The 27,943-nt window shown below is 43.0% G+C and overlaps 1 protein-coding gene across 4 annotated transcripts in view; it reads left to right on the top strand.

Annotated features, from left to right (window-relative positions):
* The window catches only part of AGL (amylo-alpha-1,6-glucosidase and 4-alpha-glucanotransferase), a 52,590-nt gene extending 25,721 nt beyond the window's left edge, over positions 1 to 26,869 (top strand). For all 4 annotated transcript variants that reach the window (XM_079981039.1, XM_079981036.1, XM_079981038.1 and 1 more), the window contains exons 14-34: positions 628 to 791; positions 1,792 to 1,893; positions 2,695 to 2,850; positions 4,027 to 4,177; positions 5,315 to 5,439; positions 5,540 to 5,652; positions 6,774 to 6,908; positions 7,296 to 7,426; positions 8,790 to 8,926; positions 9,051 to 9,184; positions 11,247 to 11,422; positions 12,118 to 12,220; positions 12,640 to 12,865; positions 13,622 to 13,733; positions 14,053 to 14,188; positions 15,825 to 15,937; positions 16,315 to 16,526; positions 18,646 to 18,743; positions 19,394 to 19,481; positions 19,591 to 19,724; positions 23,019 to 26,869. In XM_079981039.1, coding sequence (XP_079837165.1) covers positions 628 to 791; positions 1,792 to 1,893; positions 2,695 to 2,850; positions 4,027 to 4,177; positions 5,315 to 5,439; positions 5,540 to 5,652; positions 6,774 to 6,908; positions 7,296 to 7,426; positions 8,790 to 8,926; positions 9,051 to 9,184; positions 11,247 to 11,422; positions 12,118 to 12,220; positions 12,640 to 12,865; positions 13,622 to 13,733; positions 14,053 to 14,188; positions 15,825 to 15,937; positions 16,315 to 16,526; positions 18,646 to 18,743; positions 19,394 to 19,481; positions 19,591 to 19,724; positions 23,019 to 23,136 — 2,864 coding nt within the window. In that variant the 3' untranslated portion in view covers positions 23,137 to 26,869. The remainder of the gene's footprint in view (positions 1 to 627; positions 792 to 1,791; positions 1,894 to 2,694; positions 2,851 to 4,026; positions 4,178 to 5,314; positions 5,440 to 5,539; positions 5,653 to 6,773; positions 6,909 to 7,295; positions 7,427 to 8,789; positions 8,927 to 9,050; positions 9,185 to 11,246; positions 11,423 to 12,117; positions 12,221 to 12,639; positions 12,866 to 13,621; positions 13,734 to 14,052; positions 14,189 to 15,824; positions 15,938 to 16,314; positions 16,527 to 18,645; positions 18,744 to 19,393; positions 19,482 to 19,590; positions 19,725 to 23,018) is intronic.
* The last annotated feature ends 1,074 nt before the right edge of the window (positions 26,870 to 27,943 follow it).

Below are 27,943 nucleotides of genomic sequence, written 5' to 3'. Positions count from 1 at the left end.
AGAAATATAGATATAAAAGTGGGTGAACCAGGAGATGGTGAGAATGGAGCGTGCGATTCTGTGGTGTATCACCTTGGTTAAGGGACTGTCTTACATTTGTGTTAGTATATGTTTTAGGGTTCAGCATAAAACTTTATTTTTATTTGTTCCTTCTTAGCACACTGTGAGACTCTAGACCTGTTCAGATTGTGCTTTTATCATCCAGATGCAAGGACAAGGAAGCCTTAGGTTAATGCACCCCCCATCCAATTCCACCATCCATTCCATGCAAGAAAGAAAGAAATGCCCAGACTGTTCATATGTGGAATTTTCCTAGCCTGGCGCAACCCATTTTGCCTTCCAATCCAAGGATAGGATTGTGGGGTCACTGAATAGACAAAACGTCTATTAACTGGCTCGAGTATTGGGTTCTACATGTTGTAAAGAGATTGGACAAGGAGGGCAGCTGTCTCCCACTCATCATACTATATTGAATCTAGCCTCTCTTAAAAGTGTTTTTGGAATATTGACAGTCCTAGCTGTAAGTAGCTGAAGTGATTTAAAGCATTCTCTATAAAGTCTTACCAGGTGTTCAATGAATGATTCTTCGTTTAGATGCTCACGTAAGGGGTTTTTCTCGTTCTCTAGAGGCAATGAGTGCTTACAACAGTCATGAAGAGGGGAGATTAGTTTATCGCTTTGGAGGAGAGCCAGTTGGGTCTTTTGTTCAGCCACGCCTGAGGCCCTTAATGCCTGCTATTGCTCATGCGTTGTTCATGGACATAACACATGATAATGAATGTCCAATTCAGGTAAGAAACACAGCTGCCTTGATTGCTCAAGTACTGTTTTAACGGCTTATTAAAGCTATATAGACACTATAAATGACTTTATTATGTTTATTAATTCATGAGAGGTAGTTAATACTACTTTAAGGTGTATGGGATTTAAGTGTTCTTAATGTTTTAGGTACAAATATATGTGTATGCATGTGTATGTATATGTATGTATATGTGTGTGTGTATTTACACACACACACACACACACAGTGGTACCTTGGTTTTCTAACATCTCCATTGACAAACATTTCGGTTTTCTAACACCGTAAACCCAGAAGTAAATGCTTCGGTTTTCAAACATGCCTTAGAAGTTGAACATGCCACGTGGCTTCCGTATCAAGGCTTCCGTACTGAATTTCTGGTTTCCAAATGTTTCGGAACTCGAATGGTCTTCCGGAACGGATTACGGTCGAAAACCGAGGTACCATTTTGTGTATGTGTGTGTATCATGCTATCGAAACCTCAAAGACATAAAAATTACAATTGCAGACAGTTGAAATGTTAAATGCAGTAGGAGAAGTTATTTGATACCTAATGTTGAACTTAGCAGTGCTGTCCTACGTATTCAGAGTAAGTCCTATTGAATCCTCTGCACACAATCTCTACAAATTCTGCAGAGCCACAGTGTGCCATTTCTGGTACCATGGGTTGCATTCAGTTTTATGGTAATAAAAGTTGAGCCATGTAGGTATGATTCCCTCTCCACCTCCCCCCTCACTGTAGCCCCGTGCTACCCAAAAGCCTCTCTTAAGGGTGAGGGAGAGGGGGGGGTGTGCTCAGGAAAGTTCTGGGACACAGCATATGAGCTGCAGTTGGAGAGGGGGAATTGCTGGAATTCGGAGACACTGAGAGAATGGTGCCTTCCCACTTGCATGCAAGGTGCCTTTGGAGTAAAAGTCAGATTTTTCTGTTTTTAAAAAAACCCTAGTCTTCTGGGCTTTACTTAATTCATACACACCCTTCTCGTTGTTAGCATCGGTCGGCATATGATGCCCTTCCCAGCTCGACCATCGTCTCCATGGCCTGCTGTGCCTCAGGCAGCACTAGAGGATATGATGAACTAGTACCACATCAGGTATGCATGTTTCGTGTCATTGGAGTCATTCTGGCATGTTTTCCCATCCATTATACCTGAAGGAGCGTCTCCACCCCCATCGTTCAGCCCGGACACTGAGGTCCAGCTCTGAGGGCCTTCTGGCAGTTCCCTCCCTGTGAGAGCCTCCTGGCAGTTCCCTCCCTGTAAGAAGTGAGGTTACGGGGAACCAGGTAGAGGGCCTTCTTGGTAGTGGCGCCCACCCTGTGGCACACCCTCCCATCAGATGTCAAGGAACTAAACAACTATCTGACTTTTTAGAAGACATCTGAAGGCAGCCCTTGTTTAGGGAGGTTTTTAATGTTCGATCTTTTATTGTGTTTTTAATATCCTGTTGGAAGCTGCCCAGAGTAGCTGAGGAGACCTGGCCAGATGGGTGGGGTATAAGTAATAAATTATTGTTTTTATTATTTATTAATTATTCAGACTTTTGACTGGCCCTGCTTACTCAGACTGTATCTTGCCGCTCCTTAAAATTTCACTGACTGCTTGTTTTACAATTTTTACTCTCATTGATATTTTAAATTCTCCACATTATAATTGCTACTCATGTGTTCTGGTTCTTCTGAGTGTATTTGTTAGTTTTTGTAAACCACCTTGAAATATTTAAGCGAAGGAGGTATAGCAGATGTTTTAAATAAAGTGTGGCTACAGTATTTGGAACACTGTGCTTTACACCCTCGAAGAAGAAGTCAAAAGTTTCAATTCCTACTAAATGAACCATGTGTGCATAGGGAGAGAAAAACACTGCAAATGCTATTTTTTAAACACTTTTATTCACAGATTTCTGTAGTCACAGAAGAGCGGTTTTATCCGAAGTGGAATCCAGCAGCGACACTTTCCACACCTGGTGAAGTAAATTTCAAAACTGGAATTATAGCAGGAAGGCTGGCTATCAACAGATTACACCAAGAGCTAGGAGCCAGAGATTTTAACCAGGTAAATGCTGAGCCAGATCCACAGGGCATCAAAATGAAGCATTGTCAGGGGTGCTGAAGGGAACAAGAGAATGAGGCAGGGCTTAGGAGAATAAAGAAGTATCGACAAGCTGCTTGAAAGCTTCAAGCAAAGGCACCACAATGTCTTCTTCTGCTCCCTTTTCTTAATCAGAATCGGTACAGATTCTGGTTAAAGGAAACAGATGCCATACAGTGGTACCTCGGTTTAAGAACAGCCCTGTTTACAAACTATTTGGTTTACGAACTGCGCAAAACCAGAAGTAGTGTCCCAGTTTGCAAATTTCACCTCAGTCTAAGAACGGAATCTGAACAGTGGAAGGGCACCAGCGGCAGGAGGCCTGATTAAGGAAAGCTCACATCGGTGTAAGAAGGGTTTCAGTTTAAGAATGAACTTCCAGAATGGATTAAGTTCGTAAACCGAGGTGCCACTGTATTTATATATAACTTGTATGCATGTGCACACACACAAATCTTCAGCCCTCTTCTGGTTCTTGGCCTGCTTGCATGAGACATCTGAGCAAGCGACTTTGGAATACTCCCTCTTTATCTTCTCTTTTGATGCGGGTGGCGTTGTGGTCTAAACCCCTGAGGCTCTTGGGCTTGCCAATCAGAAGGTCGGCGGTTCGAATCCCTGCGACAGGGTGAGCGCCCGGTGCTCTGTCCCAGCTCCTGCCAACCTAGCAGTTCGAAAGCACGCCAGTTCAAGTCAATAAATAGGTACTGCTGTGGCTGGAAGGTAAACGGTGTTTCCGTGTGCTCTGGTTTCCATCACGGTGTTCCATTGTGCCAGAAGCAGTTTAGTCATGCTGGCCACATGACCTGGAAAGCTGTCTGTGGACAAACGCCGGCTCCCTTGGCCTGAAAAGCAAGATAAGCGCTGCAACCCCACAATGGCCTTTGACTGGACTTAACCATCCAGGGGTCCTTTTCCTTTACCTTTTACTCCCCCTGTTTGTACTCTACTTTGTACTTTAGAGTACTCCCCCTTCTACTCCCGCCACTTATCCAGGGCCTCCAAAAACCCTGAAGCCTGCCTTGACATGCCCTGGCCAAGAATTTGACATGGTGATTATTAAATCTAAATTATAGTATAATCTGAATAATAAGAATCTCTATCCACTTTTCCCACCCACCCCTTAAAAAATGCCCTTTTCAGGTATATGTGGATCAAGTTGATGAGGATATTGTGGCTGTGACGAGGCATTGTCCTAACACGCATCAGTCTGTTGTCGCTGTTTCCCGAACAGCTTTCAGAGATCCCAAAACGTCCTTCTACAGCCAAGAAGTTCCCCAGATGTGTATTCCAGGTAAGGTTACCCCTCTGCGTGGGTGGCACTGTCGTCTAAACCACTTAGCCTCGTGGGTTTGCAGATCAGAAGGTTGGTGGTTCGAATCCCCACGACGGGGTGAGCTCCCGTTGCTCTGTCCCGGCTCCTGCCAACCTAGCAGTTTGAAAGCATTCCAGTGCAAGTAGATAAATAGGTACCACTGCAGTGGGAAGGTAAATGGTGTTTCCATACGCTCTGGTTTCCATCACGGTGTTCCATTGCACCAGAAGAAGTTTAGTCATGCTGGCCACATGACCCAGAACCATTGTCTGTGGACAAACACAGGCTTCCTCAGCCTGAAAGCGAGATGAGTGCCACAACCCCATAGTCACTTGTGACTGGGCTTAACCATCCAGGGGTCCTTTACCTTTTACCTTTTATCTTTTACCTTTTACCTACCCATCTGCATCAGGATTTGAATGCAAAGTGTCCCATTACCCATTTCATCTTTGCAACAACCTGAGAGATAGCAACTGTCCCGAGAGTTTTGTGGTTGAGCAAGGAGTCCAGGTTTTCCCAGTCTTAACGTCTAAACACGACATCATGCAACCCCTCCAGCTGAATTAAACAACGTCAGAGACAAAGATTAGTGCTGGAAGTGTGTTTCACCCTTCTGTGCATCTTTTCACTTTGTCTGGGGCAGCCCAGTCAGAGGGGCAGTGAATAAGCAATAAATTAATACATCTATTATTGTTGTCTTGTATGTTGGGTACCATCCCACACCATGACTACACAATTCCAGGTATGCCTACTCAGAGCTATGCACTATTGAACTGAATGGGCCTTTTCCCCAGGTAAGTCGGTGTAGGATTTCAACAGAAGCCCAAAAGTGCTGACTTAGGGACAGGACTAAAGCATGAGCACCCCCAATGCTGATAACTGGGCGACGTGATCTCAGTTATCAGCATCCCTGACCACTGGTCCTGCTTAGCTACGGATGATGGAAGTTGTAGTCCAAAAACAGTTGGAGACCCAAGTTGGGGAAACCCTGAGCTAAATGGACGCAGTGGTCTGACTCTGTATAAGGTAGCTTCCTATGTTCCTACTTACACAAAAATAAAAATGCTAGCTGTGGTATTGAGAGTTGTCTGGGGGGTTTTCCCCCCTCTTCCACAGGCAAAATTGAAGAGGTGGTTCTCGAGGCGAGGACCGTCGAGAGAAGCGCTGCCCCTTATAAAAAAGACGATCACTCAATCAATGGATTGCCTGATTATACAGTTGAACTCCGGGAACACATCCAGGTAAAAGCTGTGTCTCTTCCTCTCGTTTGATTAGCCTAAAAATTTGACTCCTGAGATTAAAGTGACTTACTGAATTCATCTGATTTCCTTCTCTCGGCAGCTCAAGGAAAGTAAAATAATAAAGCAAGCTTCAATCGCTACGAAAGGCCCTAATGAAGTCGTCCAAGAGATAGAATTCGAAAAGCTGACACCGGGAAGCGTGATCATATTTAGGTAAAACGTCATTACTTTGGTTGGTGTGGAAAATGGCGGACAGAGTGATGATTAGCAGAGCAATCTAAAGCCACTTGGTGCTGGGCTGCGGGTGGTTTGGGTTGAACAGAGATGTCCGTCCACGTAGCCCTACCAGCACAGAGCTCCCCTCTCTGCCTTCCAAAATGGGACAGCCAGCCTCCAAACTGCATATTCTGGCAGAGGGGAAGGGGCTAAACTGGCTCCACTGGGCATCATTTTAAGTACCATATTTTTCCGTGTATAAGACGATGCTTTTTGCTTTAAAAAATTAGGCAAAAATTGGGTGTCGGTCTGGATAGTGATTGCAGAGGGGGGGACGTGCGATTAATGGCAGCAGCAAGCAGGGATTTGGCAGGTGATTGGTGGCTGTGGCATGTGGGTGGGTGGGCTGTTGGTGGCAGCGAGCAGGCATACAGTTGGCGGCTGCGGCAAGGTGTGCGATTGGCAGTGGCTGTGGCAAGCGATAGGCAGTGTCGGGCAGGCAGGTGAGCGATTGGCAGAAGTGACCTCTCCCACCCCCCAAAACAGCTAAACAACTTACCGTATTTTTTGCTCTATAAGACTCACTTTTTACCTCTTAAAAAGTAAGGGGAAATGTGTGTGCGTCTTATGGAGCGAGTGCAGGCTGTGAAGCTATCCCAGAAGCCAGAACAGCAAGAGGGACTGCTGCTTTTGCTGTGCAGCGATCCCTCTTGTTGTTCTGGCTTCTGAGATTCAGAATATATATTTTTCTTTTTTTCCTCCTCCAAAAACTAGGTGCGTCTTGTGGTCTGGTGCGTCTTATAGAGCGAAAAATACTGTAATTTCTTAATTTGGGGTTTTAAAAAAATAGGGGTTGTCTTATACATGGGGGCATCTTATACACGGAAAAATGTCTTAATTGTGTCCAATTCAGCCCCAATCATTCTGCTAGATCTACATTAGCCTGCCTTCCCATCCACCTCCCTTGGCCAGCTTGCTCGGCAAGGCTGCAGGTGGGATGGTGACTTTGAAACTTCATTAAGCCCCAGCAGGCAGCAAGCAGCCAGGTTAGGATTTCACCCTCTGCCTCTTCTCCCCCCCCCCCCCCATTGACATTTTGTTTTGGCCAATCTTTGCAGGGTAAGCCTTGACCCAAAAGCACAAGAGGCTGTTGGAGTCCTTCGTAACCACCTGATTCAGTTCAGCCCTCACTTTAAATCTGGAAGTCTTCCCGATGATTGTTCAGAGCCGATACTCAAGACGCCATTCTCAACGTAAGTTCGCCATTCAGTTGAAACCTATGGGGAACAATGCAGAGGCGACGTAAGAGATTCACTTCCGCAGCCGCCGCCTCCAAAAGCAAGCTGTAGCCAAATTAGTCCTGAAGATTTAATACCCCAATAGCCTCTTGGGTAGTGTGCAAGTTGTCTATTTTTGTTGTGAGTGGTTTGCTACTTTCGAAACAGAGAAGCGACTTAAGATGCAATCCTAGGCATGTCTGCGCAAAAGTAGGTCCCACTGAGATTTTGCAGCCTTGCACTTAAGGCCTTTCATATATATATATATTTGATTTAAATTATTCTAAACCAGAAATAAATGTTAACAAAAGTTTTTTTTGTTTGTTTTTTAACCCGGTCAGTGTATCTCTGTCTCTCTCACAGTATTGCATCGAAATTAACCTTGGCAGACCTAAATCATGTATTATATCGGTGTGATGCTGAGGAGCAAGAGGACGGTGGAGGGTGTTACAACATACCGGACTGGACACCCCTTAAATATGCAGGTCTTCAAGGTAAAAATTGGTTGGAGACAAATGTATTGTTATCTACATTAGTCAAACTTTAACCACCAGTATGCCTTCTCTCTGAAAGTGAAATGCAGGCCAGCCATGTACAGTGGTACCTCGGGTTAAGTACTTAATTCGTTCCGGAGGTCCGTTCTTAACCTGAAACTGTTCTTAACCTGAAGCAATACTTTAGCTAATGGGGCCTCCCGCTGCTGCTGCGCCGCTGAAGCACGATTTCTGTTCTCATCCTGAAGCAAAGTTCTTAAACCGAGGTACTATTTCTGGGTTAGCGGAGTCTGTAACCTGAAGCGTATGTAACCCGAGGCACCACTGTACTTCGGACTGAGGGCACTTGAAAAGCATCCTCATCTCAGTTGGTTTGTTTTTAGCAATTCCAAGCAGACGGCAAAATAGGATGTTCCTCAAGACCTGGTAGCTAGTAGCTCGTAAACCGTGTTTAGCTTGCCATGCCAGACATTGGTTCTCTTCATATTCTGCATTCTGAGCATTGGCACCAGATTCTAAGTTTCAAAAGGCAGGGAAATACAAATATCTTTTAGCAAGCAGTACAAAGAGAAGGTCAGGGAAATGTTGACAGTAAGTTCAATAGGCTCAATTTCGACTTCCCTCCAAACCCTAGTTTATGCTAACCTTGGTTAAGCCCCACACACACAATGACTTGAGTTTCTAGGCATATAGCAAGCAGACCGTACTTCTGAGCAACTTGTCCACTTTTATTTTCTGTCCGTTCAGTACTTAACTTCGTACAATCGCTTGCTTCTCTACGATGCTGCAGCCACTTGAGGTGAAGCAATGGCCCTAATTGCACTTCATGAATCCAAACATAAAGCAGGCCACAAGTAGCACAAACTGTGGTTTGCAAACTCAATTTCAAATGATAATTTGTTGTCCTTGTTTAGTAGCTCCTTACAAGCTGGGGTTTGCAACCTTGCATCTTTAATGCCAAACCATGGTTTGGCTTCTGCTTATTATGCATGAAAGCAGACTCATATCATAGAATGCTTTCAAAGCTGAGCCTCAAGATAGGACCTTACTAAAGAATATGCAAGTTAGTGACCCACTTTATGGTTTTGTTAAACTTACTCACCTAGGGTGAGCAGTTGGGCAGCATCTCACATGGCGCAAGACTGGAAATAGCATGAGCACCAAGGACAAAGGACAGTGGGTTTTTAAAAAGTAATCAGTCTGCACTCTAGTTTGCCTGCAGAATTAAACTCACCTTGATTTGGGTGTCTGGCATTTTCAGAATATTATTTTGCAGCCGTTGCCTTCTTTTTAGACACTCAACCTCCTTTTCGTGATAGTTTCTTGACCTGTAATACAGAACCATGTTTCTATGGTCTTTCAGGAATAATGTCGGTGATGGGAGACATACGACCAAAGAATGATTTGGGCCATCCTTTCTGTGGTAACTTGAGAGCTGGGGACTGGATGATTGATTACGTGAGCGATCGGCTAATTGCCCGTTCTGGCGCCTGCGCGGAAGTAAGTCAAGCAATGCAAAGAGAGAACATTTCCCTTTCAGAAAGGCATTTATACGTTACATGGTCATTTTCGATAATTGGTTTTTATTCAATGCAACACTTTGTTTCCCTTGAAATAACAATAGGTTGGCAAGTGGCTGAAAGCAATGTTTCTCTACCTGAAGAGGGTTCCTCGTTATCTCATTCCATGCTACTTCGATGCCATATTAGTTGGTGCATACACATCGCTGCTTGACTTGGTTTGGAAACAGATGTCTAGGTATGTTTGTCCATACCCCAAAAAAATGTGGTTTCACAGAAACACAATTGTATACATTTCTGAACATTTCATCCATTCTCCTAAAGAAGTGAAGGAAGTGTGCTATGACCAAGCCATAGCAATCCTGACCAAAGTCAGAAAAAGTTTCCTCTGCCACTTTCCATATCGGTAAAAGGAAAACGGCTAATACAGTGGTACCTCAGGTTAAGTACTTAATTGGTTCCAGAAGTCTGTACTTAACCTGAAGCGTTCTTAACCTGAAGTGGACTTTCCCATTGAAAGTAATGGAAAGTGGATTGATCCATTCCAGATGATGGAAACCCCCCCAAAAAACAGCAATTTAACACAAATTTTACTGTTTCACGAGAGCATTAATCCATAAAATGAAGGCAATAATCAGTGCACTGTACTATAAAATAAATAAGACAGTATTTTAGATGGAAAAAAATAAAATTTATTTCCAAACTCACTGTTTGGAGGGGGCTCAGGGTCCTCTTCCACAATCACAATCGGCTTGGCTCCCGGCATTCGTGGAGGCCTCAGAGAACTCCTGCGGCTGGAGCCCAGTCACAGAGCCTCTGCAGCCACAGTGGATGTCGGGGCTTGGCTCCTGGCATTTGCGGAGCCCTGCAGGCACTGCGGATGTCAGGGCTAGGCTCCTGGCATTCGCGGAGGCCTCCAAGAGCTCCGCAGGCCCCACCGATGTCCGGGTTTGCCTCCAGGCAGCGGCAAGGCCTCCGAGAGCTTGGACAACTTACTTCTGGGTTACAATCGTTCGTAACCTAAACGTAAGTTGAAGCGTTCATAACCCAAGGTACCACTGTAGTCTGTTTCACGTGCTTCTGTCCCTCACATAATGTCTCATTGCTTATCGCTCAGTGACTCAGCCAAGGGCTTGAAATGTGTGGCCCCAGTCATTCTTGGAATCCGATTCATAGCAACACCAGCCAGGATAGCCAATGATCAGGGACACTGGGAGTTGTAGTCCTTCAACTTCTAGAAAGCCACAGTTTTCGCATCCCTGCTTGGATAGTGTAGCATGTCACATATGGTATTTAATTGTGCACATCGGTACACGAGGACTGGGCATGGTGAAGCCTTCTGCGTCCCAGGGATCATGCCCGGTAGAAGATCATAAAATCACTGGCAGATTTGGGTGGTTGGTAGATATTTGCTAGATCAAAAAAAGAAAACCCCAGTTCACCATTCTGGTGCAGATCCAAGCAGTTCTGTCTTGAATAAGGACATTTATGCTCATTTCATGAAATGCAACTGAAATGGGGTTAGCTATTTTTGAATCATGTCAGTTTTGACAAAATAAAAATGAAGTAGGGTACAAGAGAACCATTTGTATGAGTTCTGTGGTATTGTCCATATACCTTAACTCATACTCCAGATTTTTCAAATATCTTAAAGCCACAGAGGATCCGGAACGTTCCATAGCTCTCAACAACGCATGCGTTTGAAATCAGCACTGCTGGTTGCATTGATACTGGAAGACTGAAAAGGGGAAATGTTTGTAGGCTTGAGAAATAAATAGTATTTAATGGAAATCACTGGGTTAAAGCTGACCAAAAGTCCAGAGGTAGCATTATTATCAATTTACGATGGAATAAAAGGTTCACAGGCTATGAAAGACTTGCTCGCAAATTTATTGCTGCGCGAATTATTATAGCTAGGAAGTGGAAGGGGCAAGCAGAATATAAAATGGAAGAATGGTATAAATTGATGTGGGATATAGCTATTAATGATAAATTAACATGTGCCTTTAAGGTAAGATGGGGAATATGCAAGAGAATTGATTTTGAGGAGATATGGAGGGTGTTTGTAGAATTTGTGCTGTTAAAATGGAAAGGGGTCAGTCCATTGCAAGAGGTATTGAAATTTTGGGAGGTTGGATAGTTATAATGGAATGGTCTCAGTGGCAGGGTGCACATTTTTGTTCTTATTTATTTATGGTTATTACTTTGTCAAAAAAAAGAATGTATAAAACATAAATAAATGTATAAAATATGAATAAAAATAATAATAAAAGAAATAAATAGTGTTCCTTTAATTACAGCTTTGTTCAGAATGGATCGACATTTGTTAAACATCTTTCCTTGGGTTCAGTCCAGATGTGTGGAATAGGGAAGTATCCATCCTTGCCCCCTCTGTCTCCTGCCATTCAGGATGTTCCTTATAGGCTGAACGACATTACGAAGGAGAGAGAACAGAGCTGTGTTACTTTAGCAGCTGGTAAGTAAAGAAGGAAAGAACATTTTGAATTTGAATGTTTTGAATCCGTTCCAGGTCACTGAATTGGGTGTGCTGGTGCTCTGCAGAAGATTAGGAAGCCCAAGAGACTTTGCGGAGCAAATACGAGCAGCCTTGCTAAAAACTGTATCGATGGGAAAGGTTGTGTGAACCTAGTAACAAATGCTGGGTTCATTCCCCAGTGTGTGCCTGTACTTTACCTGTCTCCCACACAGAAGAAGTAGGTAGCACCTGGAGGCCCTGAACAAGTAGACAAGCACTGTTAACTAGCCAAGACAAGTGTTAAGTAGTCATAAAGTCCATTTCAGTTGACACACTAACACAGTATTTCTCGAGCTTGGGTCCCCGGCTGTTGTTGGACTACAGCTCCCATCATCCCTGACCACTGGTCCTGCTAGCTAGGGATGATGGGAGTTGTGGTGCAACAACAGCCGGGGACCTAAGGTTGAGAAACACTGCCAACCTAGGAGCAACAGGGGATATTGCTTGCTTTTATTTTTGTTGATTGATTAATGGTGGAACAACAGTGATTTAGTCAAGGTGAGTGCGTTATAATACAGATTTATGTAAGTTACAGGTGGGGAGCTGGGGAGGGATCAGCTATAAACAAAAATGAGGACATGTTTGGAGTACCATTAAGTTCTTAAACATATATATATATATATTTACTCTTTTAGGCTTACCTCATTTTTCATCTGGCATTTTCCGCTGCTGGGGAAGAGATACATTCATTGCATTGCGAGGTCTGCTATTAGTTACTGGACGTTACTTGGAAGCGAGGTGAGATCAGGTTCACATGTCAGTAGTGTCTAGCTGACGTAGCTGTTGGTATAAGGTTACTCTAGCCAAGAACTCTTTTTTTATATTTTTTTTATTCACTCTCAGGAATCAATTATGTTCTGGTGCTGTGGTTCTTAACATTTTCCTAACTGAAGAAAATATAAACACACATAGTTTAAGATTAAAGAACAGGAGAACATTGTGTATGTATCAGTATTCAAGGACTGTTAAATAATGGGATCTATATTGTTCTAAAGAGCTTACAGCTCTCAAAAGTAATTTTGTGTCCCTTGTGTTCCAATTATCTTCATTATTCTAGTCACTGATTGCACTATTTAGTTTTTTGGAACCTCTAGGTTTTATGTAAACGTGAATTTGGAAACGTGTCATTTCCTTTTTCCTCCCTCCCCCAATTTCAGGAACATAATTTTAGCGTTTGCTGGTACGCTGAGACATGGACTCATTCCCAACTTGCTTGGCCAGGGCACTCATGCTAGATTCAATTGCCGTGACGCTGTCTGGTGGTGGCTACAGTGCATACAAGACTACTGTAAGGTCGTTCCAAATGGCACTGACATTCTCAAGTGTCCTGTATCCAGAATGTATCCTACAGATGACTCCCCTCCTCTGCCACCGGGTCAAAAGGTAATCTATAATTTGCCCTTCTCTTCAAGTTGTGGCTTGACTCGCTTGCTTGCTTGCTTGCTTGCTTGCATGTGTCACGGGCATGCTAGCTCTGGGGACAAATCTTCCCGTCATGTACCTCTTCCTCACTCGTGGCACACTATGGCCTTAAACTGATCTGCCAAGGACTGTTCTGCCTTACTGTTGGAGGCAGGATGTCTCTGGGTACCAGTTGCTGGAAATCACAAGTGCGGGAGGGGGCTGTTTCTTGTAGCCTCTACATAAACATCTGGTTCTCCATAGTCATCTGGTTGGCCACGCTGAGAACAAGATGCTGGACTAAAATGAGCCTTTGATCTGATCCAGCAGAGTTGCTCTTCCGTAAACTAATTTTAACTGAACTGTGACTGTCTCCATAGTTAAGACATAAAACCTTTTTTTAAATATAATTTTGTGATTGCGTAACACAACTTTGGTACTTCTGTTGTGTTGTTTCAGAGGACAAAATGCCAAATAAATCTCTTAAGTAACATAAAGTACTGTGGCTTCATTCTGTTTTTAAGGGTGGATTTATACACACAGAAATTAAATTGTTATAATGAAAGAAAAAACGCTATGGAAAATCACAAATTTATTTTCATTATTTTTGCTCTCCAGCACTATCTGGTGTTGCATGGTGTTGCACTATCTGATTTTTGACTAATGTACCTGAGTCCTAAGTGTCTGTGCTGTTCCCATTTTTTTTCTTCTTGTATATTTGAACCAACCCAAATTCAGGACCAGCCACTGTATGAAGTGATACAAGAAGCCATGCAGAGACATATGCAAGGCATACAGTTCCGCGAAAGGAATGCTGGTCCGCAGATAGATCGGAATATGAGAGATGAAGGTAGACTCTGATCCATCAATTTATTTTCTGCACCAGTAAAAATTAAATTCTTCCTTTTTAAACCACCCTAAATGTTACTTTCAAAGTGTATTGTATTTGCTTAAGACGATCTGTCCACACACACTACAGGCGCATAAATGTTTAAATGTATCTTTAAGGTCTCTCTTGTTCTGGAAAGAGATATTTCATTAAACGTTAATCGTACTGCACTAGAAATCTTCTTTAGTTTTGGCTGGGGTGCTTCTCAGGTCCTGTGTAAGATTGCTATCTCTTTCTCTCTGTGGGTCTTTGCAAAACATCTCATTTTCCCGGTTGGTAGGTTTTAATGTGACTGCAGGTGTGGACATGGAAACTGGCTTTGTCTATGGAGGCAACCGTTTTAATTGTGGCACATGGATGGATAAGATGGGAGAGAGTGACAGAGCTCGCAACAAAGGAATTCCAGCCACTCCGAGGTACAGTATAAAGATTTTACAGCGTTATTGACATCTTAATAGCTATGGCATAAGTACATGGTGGTTGTTTTTGAATCCTCAATAAAAGTGTGCCAAACAATATTTCTTTGGACCTGCAAAGTTATGAGGAAATGATGTATAGATTTTCAAAACTGTATTTTCAGACCCTATTAGCTGAAATCAAAATGTGTTAAAGTGCCCGTTTTGCTCAGTCACGCTATGTACAATTTAGCTAGTCATTCATCCACAGCTTCTGTAAGGGCTTATGCACGCAGAACTTTGAGTGCAAGATTTGTCCTGCTTCTGGATTCCAACCCAGTATGTTTAAGGAACCATGTTGCTTTTCCTAAACATCAATTAGTAGCAAAGTTATGTCCTTCAACTTAACACATTTTCCCCTGTGCTATTCATTTTGCCTTGTGGGTTAAATAATTATATTTAGTTATATGTGCAAGCTGCATGGTTCAAAGGCTGCATGGTTTGCCCAGCTTTTCCATTTTAATATGTGGACACTTCATGATGCCAGGTAGGTCAGATCCTAAAGACCCACTTCCAATTCCCTCCACGTGTAGGAGATCATCAGCTTTCTGATGTCTGAACCAACCTTGTCATCAGCAACTTCTGGAACAATATTAAGCTGCAACAATATTAACATGACTTTTCAGATCAGGCCTGCACAGTGAAGGGAACCTCGGAAGTTGCCTTAGTCTGATACAATAAGGCATTGTGGTCAGTCCCTCTGTAGTCTAGTATTCTGTATTCTGTATTCTGACTGCCAGTGGCTCTCTGGTGTCACAGGCAAAAGTCTTTGGATCATTTTAACAAAAGATGCAGGGACTGAACCCGGGACCTTTGAGCATGCGAAGCCAGCTGTGCAGCACCCTGACAGGATTCTACTTACTTGTAACCTTTTCCCATCGTAGTGGGAATAGCTCAAATGTGCAAGTAGGGTTAGGAGAATGTCTGTGTCACAAATTAGGCATTGCTGCTCTTCTTCTCCTGGATTTGTGTGTTGAAATCGGTTCCCGCTTTTTGTAGCCCAGTGTTTCCCAAACTTGAGTCTCCAAGTTTGTTTTTCGGACTACAGTTCCCATCATCCCTGACCACTGCTCTTGCTAGCTAGGGATGATGGGAGTTGTAGTCCAAAAGCAGCTGGAGACCCGAGTTTGGGAAGCCCTGTCCTAGCCCTTTGCAGCTAGCCACGCTGTGCAGCTCAACCGCTGGTACAAATTGCTGGGAGGGCGAAGGCCTTGTGTACTGCTGTTGGGCAGTTCAGTGAGCTGGAAATGAGGTGGGGGAGACAGAAAGCAAAAATGGGAGGCAGAAGAAAGGGAGGTCATGGGTACAGACGCTTAGAGGCTCAAAAAAGAGTAGCAAGCTCTGTGGGGAAGAGTGCATACCTTGGGGAAAAAGAAGGGGTTAGTAGAGAACGAAGGAAAAGAGATGCCAAGTTAAAATGGTAACAAAAACTTGGATGCAGCCTCAATTAAAACCTACAAAAGTGATTCTTGGAGTGATCTGAGTTGTATACGCTAGGTTTAGACCCAGAATACATACTGATGGAAGGAATCCTTGGGCAGTGTCATTTATAATCTTGCTTTGTAAATCTTGAAACCTATATCTCTCGTCCTTTTAGAGATGGTTCTGCTGTGGAGATAGTTGGTTTATGCAAATCAACAGTTCGCTGGTTGCTGGAGTTGTCCAAGAATAATATATTTCCTTATTCTGGAGTTACTATCAAAAGACATGGTAAGTAGTCTCATCTGCAATGTACGTTGGGAATGGAGAAAATTCAAACCATTTCAAATGCATTATTTAGTTGTAGTATTTACAACAACTCTGCAAGGTCAGTCAGTATTTTTACTTTAAAATCATAATTATCATTAACTGTGCTGCACCCAAGGATAATGTTCTGAGTGAGAAGCAATATTTTTGACAGTGGTTTTCAAACTTTCAAGCTTGAGGAATCTTGTTGACTACCACTGAACACCAAGCCATAGTACATAGAGTATATTTCAGGTTCACGTTTTCTTTGAAATTAAACCAACACAGGTCTTTATATATATATTTTCTGTTGGCACTGAAGCATTATCAAAACCAGTCTTTCACGTTATATTGTTTTCCAGGGAAAGAAGAGACCATAACGTATGATCAGTGGAACAGAAAAATCCTGGCGCACTTTGAAAAGCTGTTCTTTGTCTCTGAGAATCCAGCAGATCCCAATGAGAAACACCCAACTCTGGTTCACAAGCGAGGCATATATAAGGACAGCTGTGGAGCTTCAAGTCCTTGGTGTGATTATCAACTAAGGCCAAATTTCCCTATAGCAATGGTTGTGGTATGTATTGTGTAAACGTACTTTTCAGGGGACTTTTGGGGGGACGTGGGTGGTGCTGTGAGTAAAACCTCAGTGCCTAGGACTTGCCGATCGCATGGTCGGCGGTTCGAATCCCCGCGGCGGGGTGAGCTCCCGTCTTTCGGTCCAGCTCCTGCCCACCTAGCAGTTCGAAAGCACCCCTAAGTGCAAGTAGATAAATAGGTACCGCTTTATAGCAGGAAGGTAAACGGCGTTTCCGTGTGCTGCGCTGGTGCTGGCTTGCCAGAGCAGCTTCGTCACACTGGCCACGTGACCCGGAAGTGTCTCCGGACAGCGCTGGCCCCCAGCCTCTTAAGTGAGATGGGCGCACAACCCTAGAGTCGGACACGACTGGCCCGTACGGGCAGGGGTACCTTTACCTTTACTTTTCAAACCATATAACTTTTTTCTCTTCTTCTTTTTAAACTCAACTTACATTACATAATTTAGGCTGCAGTCCTAACTCTACTTACCTAAGAGAAAGTTCTATTAAATTCACTAGAACATGCTTCTGAGTAGACATGTTTAGGACTGTGCTTTTAGTTTAGCTTTTCTTCACTGGCGCTTTACAAGCTATGATGAGTGAAATATGATTTGGGGGAGGAATCCCACCGAACATTACTTCTGAAATAACCTCTCCAAAATCTGATGGGTCCGTTAACTCGTTATCATTAGATGAGCATTTTGGGTGGGATCCTTTTGTACCCTCCCCCAGGCCCTTGCAGGAAGGGCTCTTGATTCCTCTGCTACTGGAAGAAGAAATGACAAAGTCTTAGGACCCTGATCCACAATTCTGCTGTGTCATACAGTAGCTGTGCTATGTTGATCCCATCCCCTTTAGCCAGCAAATTCCTATGAATCACTGTATGGAGTTGGAAGGGATCCCAAGGGTGATCTAGTCCAACCCCCAACCCAAAAATGCATATATTAGTGCAACTGTATATTAGTGCACAGAAACAAATGAATATACTGCTGAAAAGCAAGATGCATTATATTAGGTGAAATGCATATGGGTCTCCATGCTGACTTTTTAAAAAGATGACAATGACGATAATGATTATAATAATAATAACTTGTACCCCTCCCATGGCTGGGACGCGGGTGTCGCTGTGGGTTAAACCACAGAGCCTAGGGCTTGCCGATCAGAAGGTTGGCAGTTCGAATCCCCGTGACGGGGTGAGCTCCCGTTGCTCGGTCCCTGCTCCTGCCAACCTAGCGGTTCGAAAGCACATCAAAGTGCAAGTAGATAAATAGGTACCGCTCCGGCAGGAAGGTAAACAGCTTTTCTGTGTGCTGCTCTGGTTCACCAGAAGCAGCTTAGTCATGCTGGCCACATGACCCGGAAGCTGTACGCTGGCTCCCTCGGCCAATAAAGCGAGATGAGCCCACAACCCCAGAGTTGGCCATGACTGGAACTAATGGTCAGGGGTCCCTTTACCTTTACCCCTCCCATCTGACTGGGTTGCCCCAGCCACTCCGAGTGGCTTCCAACATAATAACACAGCAAAACATGCTCTGGGTGGGCGCATAATCTATTTGCAAACTGGTGTGAAAATTGCCTGAATTGTGATCAGCTGTGAACTTAAGATTGGGAAAATGAGAAATGAGGAGAAGGCAAAGTTCTCAGATTCGTCCATCCTTCAGTGAGGTATAGACCCAGCAGAGTTCATCTGCGATAGAACAATCAGAAGTGCTCACAAACCCTGCAGAGAACAGCTGCTAGCCTGTGATGTTCAGTTCCCTATCAGTGAGGTGCTTTGAAATATTCCCACCAGTCCCTGCAATGCTGGTGGTTCTCACATCAACTGGGATCCAAAGTCTCTGGGCTCAAGTTTCCCTGGGCTCTGCTTCCTTCCCTGGCTCTGGGGAGTCAAGAGGAAAGGACAACACTGGCAACTTGGAATATTTGCGAATTGTGCTCTGTTAAAAATTAGGCTATTTAAACACTGCTTTTACACTGAGATTTTAGGTTGCATTGTGGATAATACGGGGGAGGGGGTAAAATATGTGTGAAAACCAGGATGAAGCTTGTTCATTTAATTTTCCAGGGTTTTGCTATTGGTTTTTAAGTGGTTTTTTCCCCTTGGTTTTTTTTATCAAGGCACCTGAATTGTTCTCTCCTGAGCGAGCGTGGAAAGCACTTGAAATGGTAGAGGAAAAGCTACTAGGTCCACTTGGCATGAAAACTTTGGACCCAGAGTAAGTGCGATAGAAGGCTGATTAGATCTTGCTCAGAATTAGGCAAACACCGAAGTCTCCGTCTCCAGGGCTTCTTCATTAATAGAAACCTGGAGTTCTGTTGCATCACATATAAGATTCCTTGACAGAGAAACTTTGTTCAAAATCTCCCAGTGGGTAGCATCTATCTTTCCGATATTCCCATCTCAATCCAGCTAATATGATTTCCCCTGTGCTTTAATGCAACCGCATTTTGAATACATTTGCCGGGGGGGGGGGGGAGTTAACTTTGAGCATGTAACTAAAATGGTGCCATGCTCCATGGCTTAAATAAGTTTGTGTCCCCATCAGTGTGAAAAGAAATATTTTGGAAGAAAGAAATAAACAAACAACCATGCCATTTTAAAAGCTTTTTGGGAGACCAAGCTTCCCTGAAGAGGGAATTACGCAACTTGTTGCCACCTCTGGAAATATACGTGCAGAATTGATCTGTGTAATGTTGCTTACAAATAACAGCGGGGGGGGGGGTTGGATGGGGGAGGAGATGTTGGAAATGTTTTGATTAGAATTCTTTTGAATTGAGATCTATTCTCCCTAAACAATTCTGTATCTTTTCATGCAGCTTTCTATAATTGTACTTATTTGCCCTTTGTGATTTTTTTTGTCTACAGTGATATGGTTTACTGTGGTGTCTACGACAATGCCTTAGACAATGATAACTACAATGTGGCAAGAGGATTTAATTATCACCAAGGACCTGTAAGTTTTGTGCTTCAGCACTTTTTCCCACCAACAGATTTTGGTTTTCCATTGCCAAAAACGTGTGTCCTTAATTCTGCTTCTCTTGCCTTTTTTATTTTATTTTAAGGAATGGCTGTGGCCAATTGGATATTTTCTTCGTGCCAAGTTGTACTTCTCCAAGTTAATTGGTCCAGAGATCTATGCGAAAACTGTCTATTTGATTAAGAATGCTCTTTCTCGCCATTACGTCCATCTTGAGAGGTAGCTTTTCATTTAAGCAGCTTGAAGTATCGCTGTTGGACACCCATTTGTTTTGATATTTCTTCCAGAATAATATGGGTCTCTCATCTTGAATAATTATATACACACTGCAGCCAAAAAAGGGGGGGGATAATGAAGGAAATTCTTTGCAGAAGAATTACGGGGAATGTGAAAGCTGTTTTTATGAGACCTATAAAATGGAACCAGGGCTTTTCGCTAGTACCAGTGTTTCCCAAACTTGGGTCTCTCCAGGTGTTTTTGGACTACAATTCCCATCATCCCTAGCTAGCAGGACCAGTGGTCAGGAATGATGGGAATTGTAGTCCAGAAACAGCTGGAGAGACCCAAGTTTGGGAAACACTGAGCTGTACATTTTAGACAAGAGTGAGACCGTAAGTGTATCACGAGCCATTATTAATTTGTTGTGATACTTTCATGCTTCGACCCTAAGGCCTTTTAAATTGGAGAGATCTACTGGCCTAGTCCCATCAGCCGTAACCTGTATGCAGAAGTAGGAAATCACTTGTGAATCATTGCATATGAGACATACCTTTCTGTGTGTAGGGATGGGGATAGAGAGTAGAATGCCCACATCAGGCAAGTACCGTATTTTTTGCTGTATAAGACTCACCTTTTCCCTCCTAAAAAGTAAGGGGGAATGTGTGTGTGCATCTTCTGGAGGGGATGCAGGCTGCGCAGCTATCCCAGAAACCAGAACAGCAAGAGGGATTACTGCTTTCACTGCACAGCGATCCCTCTTGCTGTTCTGGCTTCTGAGATTCAGAATATTTTTTTTCTTGTTTTCCTCCTCCAAAAACTAGGTGTGTCTTGTGGTCTGGTGCGTCTTATAGAGCGAAAAATACGGTACTATACTTGCTTATCATGGTTGCCTGGGAAACTGCAATAACAGATTATCCTTGCAATAGGTTGGAAAGCCAGTTCTTGGTTGGGGAAAGATGTTAAAGTTTGTGGGTTGTAAATCCTTTGACCCACTGAGTCTGCTGCAATGGCCCTGCAATAAATTTCATTTATTGCCACTCCGACAAACTTCAATGGTGCCCACATGCTGCCACTCGCGCTGCCACTCTTCTCAGTTTCCGGATAATAGCAGAGTTCACACGCAGCGTAAAATGTGTCTGCGTGGTGTCTTCAATAACTCAGCTCGATACCAGTGCTTCTACTTTAACACTCTTTATTTGAGAGCCAGTGTGGTGTAGTGGTTAAGAGCAGTAGTCTCGTAATCTGGGGAACTGGGTTTGCGTCTCCGCTCCTCCACATGCAGCTGCTGGGTGACCGTGGGCTAGTCACACTTCTCTGAAGTCTCTCAGCCCCACTCACCTCACAGAGTGTTTGTTGTGGGGGAGGAAGGGAAAGGAGACTGTTAGCCGCTTTGAGACTCCTTCGGGTAGTGATAAAGCGGGATATCAAATCCAAACTCTTCTTCTTCTTCTATTTAGAAGCATAACAAACAGAAAAGAAAACTTACAGAATCTAGCTGCATGTTCGCAACTTTCTGTCTCTAACAAAAACGAAACTACCTTGCTTACATTCTCAGACAGACTGCTCTCTGCAGCCCCCAGAGAGCGTAAAGGTAAAGGTAAAGGGACCCCTGACCATTAGGTCCAGTTGTGGCTGACTCTGGGGTTGTGGGCTCATCTCGCTTTACTGGCCGAGGGAGCCGGCATACGGCTTCCGGGTCATGTGGCCAGCATGACTAAGCCGCTTCTGGTGAGCCAGAGCAGCACACAGAAACGCCGTTTACCTTCCCACCGGAGCGGTACCTATTTATCTACTTGCACTTTGAGGTGCTTTCAAACTGCTAGGTTGGCAGGAGCAGGGACTGAGCAACGGGAGCTCACCCCGTCATGAGGATTCGAACAGCCAACCTTCTGATCGGCAAGTCCTAGGCTCTGTGGTTTAACCCACAGCGCCACCCGCGTCCCCAGAGAGCATAGATCAAAGGAAAATGCCCAGGTCATGTGGGCAATGCACCCAGTGAATAAGAACGCTTCCTGGAGTGTTAACTCTTAACTGTCCAGAACCATAACAAAAGAGAGAGAAAATGCAAGGAAGGGGGCAGGACTTGGTCTGGGTGCTCTGTCTTCCGAAAAGTTTTTGGTCGCATGCAGGAATCCATCATGATTTCAGTGTTCTTAATAGTGGCCAACCCCCGTCTTACCAGATGGGCACCGTGAGACACTAATGTTTTCCTTCCCCAGTCTTTGTTGTGTAGATTGTCACTGCAGTAACATGCACACAATGTTCTCTGGGCCAAGGTTTATGCTTTTTGGAAACCAGCAGTTCTGCCTCTACCTGGATCCTGCTGGTTTGTTTTGCTTGGTCCTTGTGTACTGAATAACACAGGCTATTTCACTGAAGTACCAAGACAATGAATGTAAATGCAAGCCCCAGTAAAAGGGAAATTGGGCAACAATGGAATGTATACACAAAGTCATCTTAATAATTTTCTCTCTGTGTCCAGTGATTGAGTATAATTGATAGCATTGTTTTGTCATTAATATAGAGTAGAGCAATTTCAGTCCTCGACTATTATTTTGCAGCAGCCTGATTCTCTATTTTAGAGAATCTTATTTTGATTTATGTGGAAATCGTTCCATTTGATTGTGTAATTGGGATGCTTTATTTATTGTTTATGACTATTTGTTATATTTGCAATTATATGAGTTTTTTCATGTTGTATGCTGCCTTGAGCATGGTTTGAACTATGGAAAGGCGGCATACAAATAAAATTATATTTGTATGTAAGAGGCTAGGAGTGAAATTGCTAGTTTTAAGAGTGCCCCTGAGGAAGAACTCATTTCAAAAGGTAGTGCTTTTTTTCGGGGGGCACAGGGGTACGCATACCCCTAAACATTTTGTGAACCTTTGTACTTTTGTCCCTTTACTGTATTTATTTTCCCCGATTTGAACTATAAAATGGTGATTTTCTTGAGTCAAAATGAGAGTACCTCTAAACATTTTTAAAGAAAAAAAAGCAATGCTGAAAGGCATTGGGCTTAGTAAGTTTTGTCGTCTAAATCTGCAATTCTCCTTCATCTTTTCCACAGCTGGGAGCTTCCCACTTTTTCTAATGTACATTACACTTTTTTTTAAAAAAAAGGGGGTGGATTTGAAATCGGAGCAGTTTGCCAAATAGTTATAATTCCTGGTCTATACTCTTTCACACACACCCATGTGTGCTATCCTTTATGTGAGATGGGTTGCTTTAATATATTTAAATGCTCGGTAATTCCAGTAGTGAGGCATTAACTTTTTGCTTGTTTGTTTTGGCAGATCGCCTTGGAAAGGTCTTCCAGAACTGACTAACGAAAATGGTCAGTACTGCCCTTTCAGCTGTGAAACACAGGCCTGGTCCATTGCTGTGATCCTTGAGGTTCTCTATGACTTGTAAACGTGTTTGCCTGCCTTGATGAAACTGCTAGCTTTGTCACGAATGCCGTAACCATGCATATCCTGCTTTAGTAGTGGACTGTGCCTGCACTGCCAAGACACTTGTTAGGAGCATTTGATGCCCATCCTTTGAGAATCACACCATGATATTTGTTTTGATTGCGAGGACTAGGATCAGAAAAACTTAAAAGAACCATCACTTGAGAATATAGTCAGAAATGTTTAGATTAAAAGTATTACACATTCTACAGTAACAGGTTTCAAACTCGGTATCTCTCTTTTCCTCAAGGTGACAAGCTAATCAAATGTTGATGTGTTATGTGCATACCTATAACATTCAACCAAAGCTGGTTTCAAGTGGTGAATCGGTGCTCTGGATATAGCTTGCAGAGTCACCTTGAAGGGAGCTGGTTACCTCCTATGGCAGGCATAGGCAAACTCGGCCCTCCAGATGTTTTGGGACTACAATTCCCATCATCCCCGACCACTGGTCCTGTTAGCTAGGGATCATGGGAGTTGTAGTCCCAAAACATCTGGAGGGCCAAGTTTGCCTATGCCTGTCCTATGATAAGGGTTGGTTTTCCTCGTTCAGGTAATTAAGTAAAAGTCGCAACACTGATTCCTGCTTTGCACCATGGAGCCATCATGTCAAGTAGCTGCATAGCAGTTTTTAAATCTCGTGTTTCAGAAGCTTCCTCCATGTGACAGGCTGCTTATCTAAAGCAACTTGCTACAACCATAGGGAAAAAATATCTTCTTTCACCCCAAATGCACTTGATCTGGATCTCAGTAGCCTGTATTCAGCTGTGCCATTATATCAGTGCAATTAATGAATCAGCGAGAGACAGATTAGGCAAGGATGTCCCCTTCTGTTGCAAAAAAAAGGAAATGGCTTAAAATATACTTGGTGACAATTAAATTTCACTGCCTGTTTCTTTAATTTGTGCCTGTAATAGTAATACTTTATTGATTTCAGTGCTTTTTTTAACACTTATCACCAAAGCAAAAGCATAGTAGTTAGAGGTTTATCAGAGAACATGCTGATCAGCTTACTTGCATTCTCTGTTCTTAAAATCACACTCAGTGCAGACAAACAGGTTGGAGAAAATACTATGCCACAGCTATATTGTGATACATATCACTTTTTAAAAGCACAATATATAGTTAATTTGTCTATATAGGCACTTTGATACTAAGAATAATTTAAGGAATCTGTATGGTTGACACGTGGACTACGGCTTCCATTTGATCATAATTGTGTCACTGAATTTCACCTAATATTTTTGGTTAGGATTTTTTTTCATCAATAAACAACAAATTCTAGTGTTAAAATTTTATATTGTTTTGACATTTCTAATCATTTACACTTATAGTAATGGGTGGTTAATTAAAATATTATGTATCTGATTATTATTATTTTTAAGACTCTTATCAAAAGGACTTTTTCTTAGCCTGGTATATATTTCCTCAGTCTGTTGGGAAAATTTACTAGCCTTAACATATCTCTTGGCATTTAAAATAAATTTCATTAAAACAATTAAAGCTGCAATCCTATATTCATTTGCCTGGGAATCAATCCCTTTAGACTCAGCGAGGCCGAATTCTGAGTAGACTGCACTGTTTCATTGCTGGAAAACAAGCTACTGAACCCAAAATCCATTTCCTTGGAAATTAGAGCCAATTAATATGACCAGGTTGTGATAAGTGTTACTGGAATTGCCACCTTGAAGAAATTTATGGATATTACATCTGCCCTTGTAATAGGCTCCACCTAGATTACCTTTCAGCAGGCAATGAATCAATAATACTGACAGTTGTTAGAGACTCTCAGGCAATTAATATTGTCAGAAAAGCGAATTACCGTCATAGCGACATATTTCCAAGTTGTGCTGCTTAGTATTGAAATCCCTTGGTGCTTGGAGTCAAAGTTGATATGAAAGTGGCAGCTCTCTTGCATTTTTGCTTCTAGAACGCCACTATCTTTCAGGTGCAATTCAGTCACATACTTGCAAATTCACAGTGGTTTTGGCGCTTTTGCACAGCAAACCTTTACCCCACCCCGAAAATATGGCTTATTGCAATAAGGAAAGAGATGGGGAAATGCGCTGAAAGATATAGGATAACAGCTGCTTGATGCTACATCATATAACCTCACAAACAAATCGTTAGACATTGTATAACCTCCATGCAGATTGTGTGCAAACAGATCTGGTTGAATGCTCAAAAGCAGGTTATCTGGAAGTGACCTGTATTGAGCCCTGTGCTGCCCTGACTGCATGGGAAGGTGGGTGTCTGATTTTTAATAGCAAAAGGTTTGTTCACGGCTTAAAATTCAGTTTGCCAAATTGCATTTGTTACTAAATAGATTTGCACATGGTTTGGGCATTTCACAACATTGAACAGGAAGAGTGAGTTGTCAGTGTTTTCTGTTCCGTTGAAGTTTTTATTAAGTTGCACTGCCCTGTCTGAAAACAACAGATATTTTCATGTTAATATATTTCTTATTTTGCAGTGATGTTAAAAATGCTTAAATACATTTCAGTTCTTCACCTGTACAAATAAATAGCATACCTTAAGATTTTTGAATTATGCTAACTGTTACCAAAAAAATTAATGTTTTTAATGTCAATTGAAATGCCTTAATTGCGGGGGTGGGAACTAAGCATTGTTTTGCCAACAGTGCTGTTGACCTAAATTTCACTGTCCAAACTTGGTTGGGAAGAAAGGACACTTTTGTATGAAAATATCCATTCTGCTACTTAGCCAGTGAACTCAGGCATTCATGATACTTGTTTCTGTCAAGATGTAGAATAGAAAAATCTGCTGTGGAACTCATAGTTAGTATGTGCTTGGAGAACAATATTTAATAAAGATAAAGAGACTTAACAATTAGGAGATACTAGTATCTTATACTACTGTGCATCTTAAAGCAGTATGCAAGTAACTTGCAACCTATGCAAGGGTTTGGCCGTGGGGTTCCACACATAAGTGCAAAAAGACATAAAGCCAGGAACCCCCGGGACCGACCGCCCTCCGCCCCAAGTTGGAGGGCTTGCTTGGTTTTGGGGGAAAGGCTGGAAGGGCTCTAGGACCTTACCAGAGCCCTCGTTCCACCTTCCCAAAAGCTGGGTAAGCCTGCAGTTGTAGCTTTGATGGGAAGGTAGGAAATAAGCAAATGGAGAATGGATTTCTTCTGCTCTCCATTTCCCACCCACAAATGCAAAGCTACAATTGTGTAAGTAAAATAAGCCTGTGAGTTACCTGTACACAATGCGAGTTTAAAATGCCACTGAAGTTTACAGCTTGTTCTAGCAGGCATTGCAAAGCCAACAGGTTAATGCCAACAACATACGATTAACAATACTTTCTGTAGGTAGACCAAAAAGGTAACTGCATATCTTCCACAGTCTTATCTTCTGCCATGCATCCTAGCAATCAGTGTTTCATTCTCTTTCAAACAATAGAGCAAAAGCCATCTGGGTATCTCATCTGCACATGTTGCTGCTGCTGCTTAACTGAAATAGCGATGTAATTTTCATTTCAGAAGGTACTTACCAAACCTGAAAAACAATTTAAAAGGGAATCATAGTTAATGCTGCATGTCATATGATGAGAAGTGCAATTGTTGCACACGTGAGTCCTGTGTGTCTTGTCTGGTACAGTTATTTTTGTTACATGGATGATTATTTTCTGCAGTTATGTGAGTGACATACAATAAAAGTCTAACAAAGTTGCATGTCCCTTCATTTATTAAAATATAATCATAACTTGTGGTCCTAGCAAGGGATCATGGTGGTCCAGTGAGAGTTGGAACATTTTATTAGAAAACAAGAGCCAAATTTGGCATCTCTGGCCAACTGGTGTTCAAAAGAAAATGATGTTTCTGGGCAGGTCAAAAAGGAAATTGATGCTGGAGTGCCTTTTGCCTGTAGTCATTCCAGGAGTTTGCCCTGAACTCATTTTGCAGGAGTCAGGATGATGAGTGGTAAGTGCACACCATCTCAAATCATGTATTTAGATGATGACCTTGGTTGGCAAGAATAAACTACTTACAAGAGAAAGCCTAAGCATCATGAGTTTAATGGGACCTGCACTTTAGTAAGCATCTGAAATCCTGGAGGGTCACTGCCTGTCAGTGTAGACAATACTGGGCTAATGAACCAATGGTCTGACTCAGTCTAAGGCAGATTCCTTATAGTAGAAACTAGGGGCCAGCGCCAGCTCACCCATGAGGCAAGGTGAGGCAACTGCCTCAGGCGGCAGAATCCACAGGGGCAGCAGATCTGACCTCCCACTGCTGCTGCAGTAACAATGACTGTGGTGCACTCCTTCAAGGCCAGATCTGCCATGCCACCTCTACAGTGGCCTCGCAACAAATAGGAAGCTCTGCTGGTCTCCCACCCCTAGAGAGGAAACGACAGGGGCTGCCCTCGGGCGGACTTTGGTAATCTGCCCCCCCCCCCCGAGCATGGTCAACATTTGGCACACCCAAATGGAGCTGCTCAACTGTGGAGCTTCTCAATTTTGTGCCCCCCTCAGCTCGGTGCCCTGTGCAGGGGAGACAGTGTTCAGACCACCCTAAATCTGGCACTGCTGAGGTCTCCTGAACCTGCCCAGTGTGATTCAGAGTACCGCCCTCCTGTGACAGCCTTTGATTCTCACTTAAAACATCAGGTAAGGTCAATTTGATTCCCCACATGTACACCTTCCCTGTGTATATTACAATAATTATTTTTATTATTTTTACCCCGCCCATCTGGCTGGGCTTCCCCAGCCACTCTGGGCAGCTTCCAACAAAACACAAATAC

Source organism: Podarcis cretensis, assembly GCF_951804945.1.
Source record: "Podarcis cretensis genome assembly, chromosome: 6".
NCBI classification, from domain to species: Eukaryota; Metazoa; Chordata; class Lepidosauria; order Squamata; family Lacertidae; genus Podarcis; species Podarcis cretensis.
The sequence above is the reverse complement of the archived record's forward strand: the minus strand, read 5'-3'. Positions and strand labels throughout refer to the sequence as shown.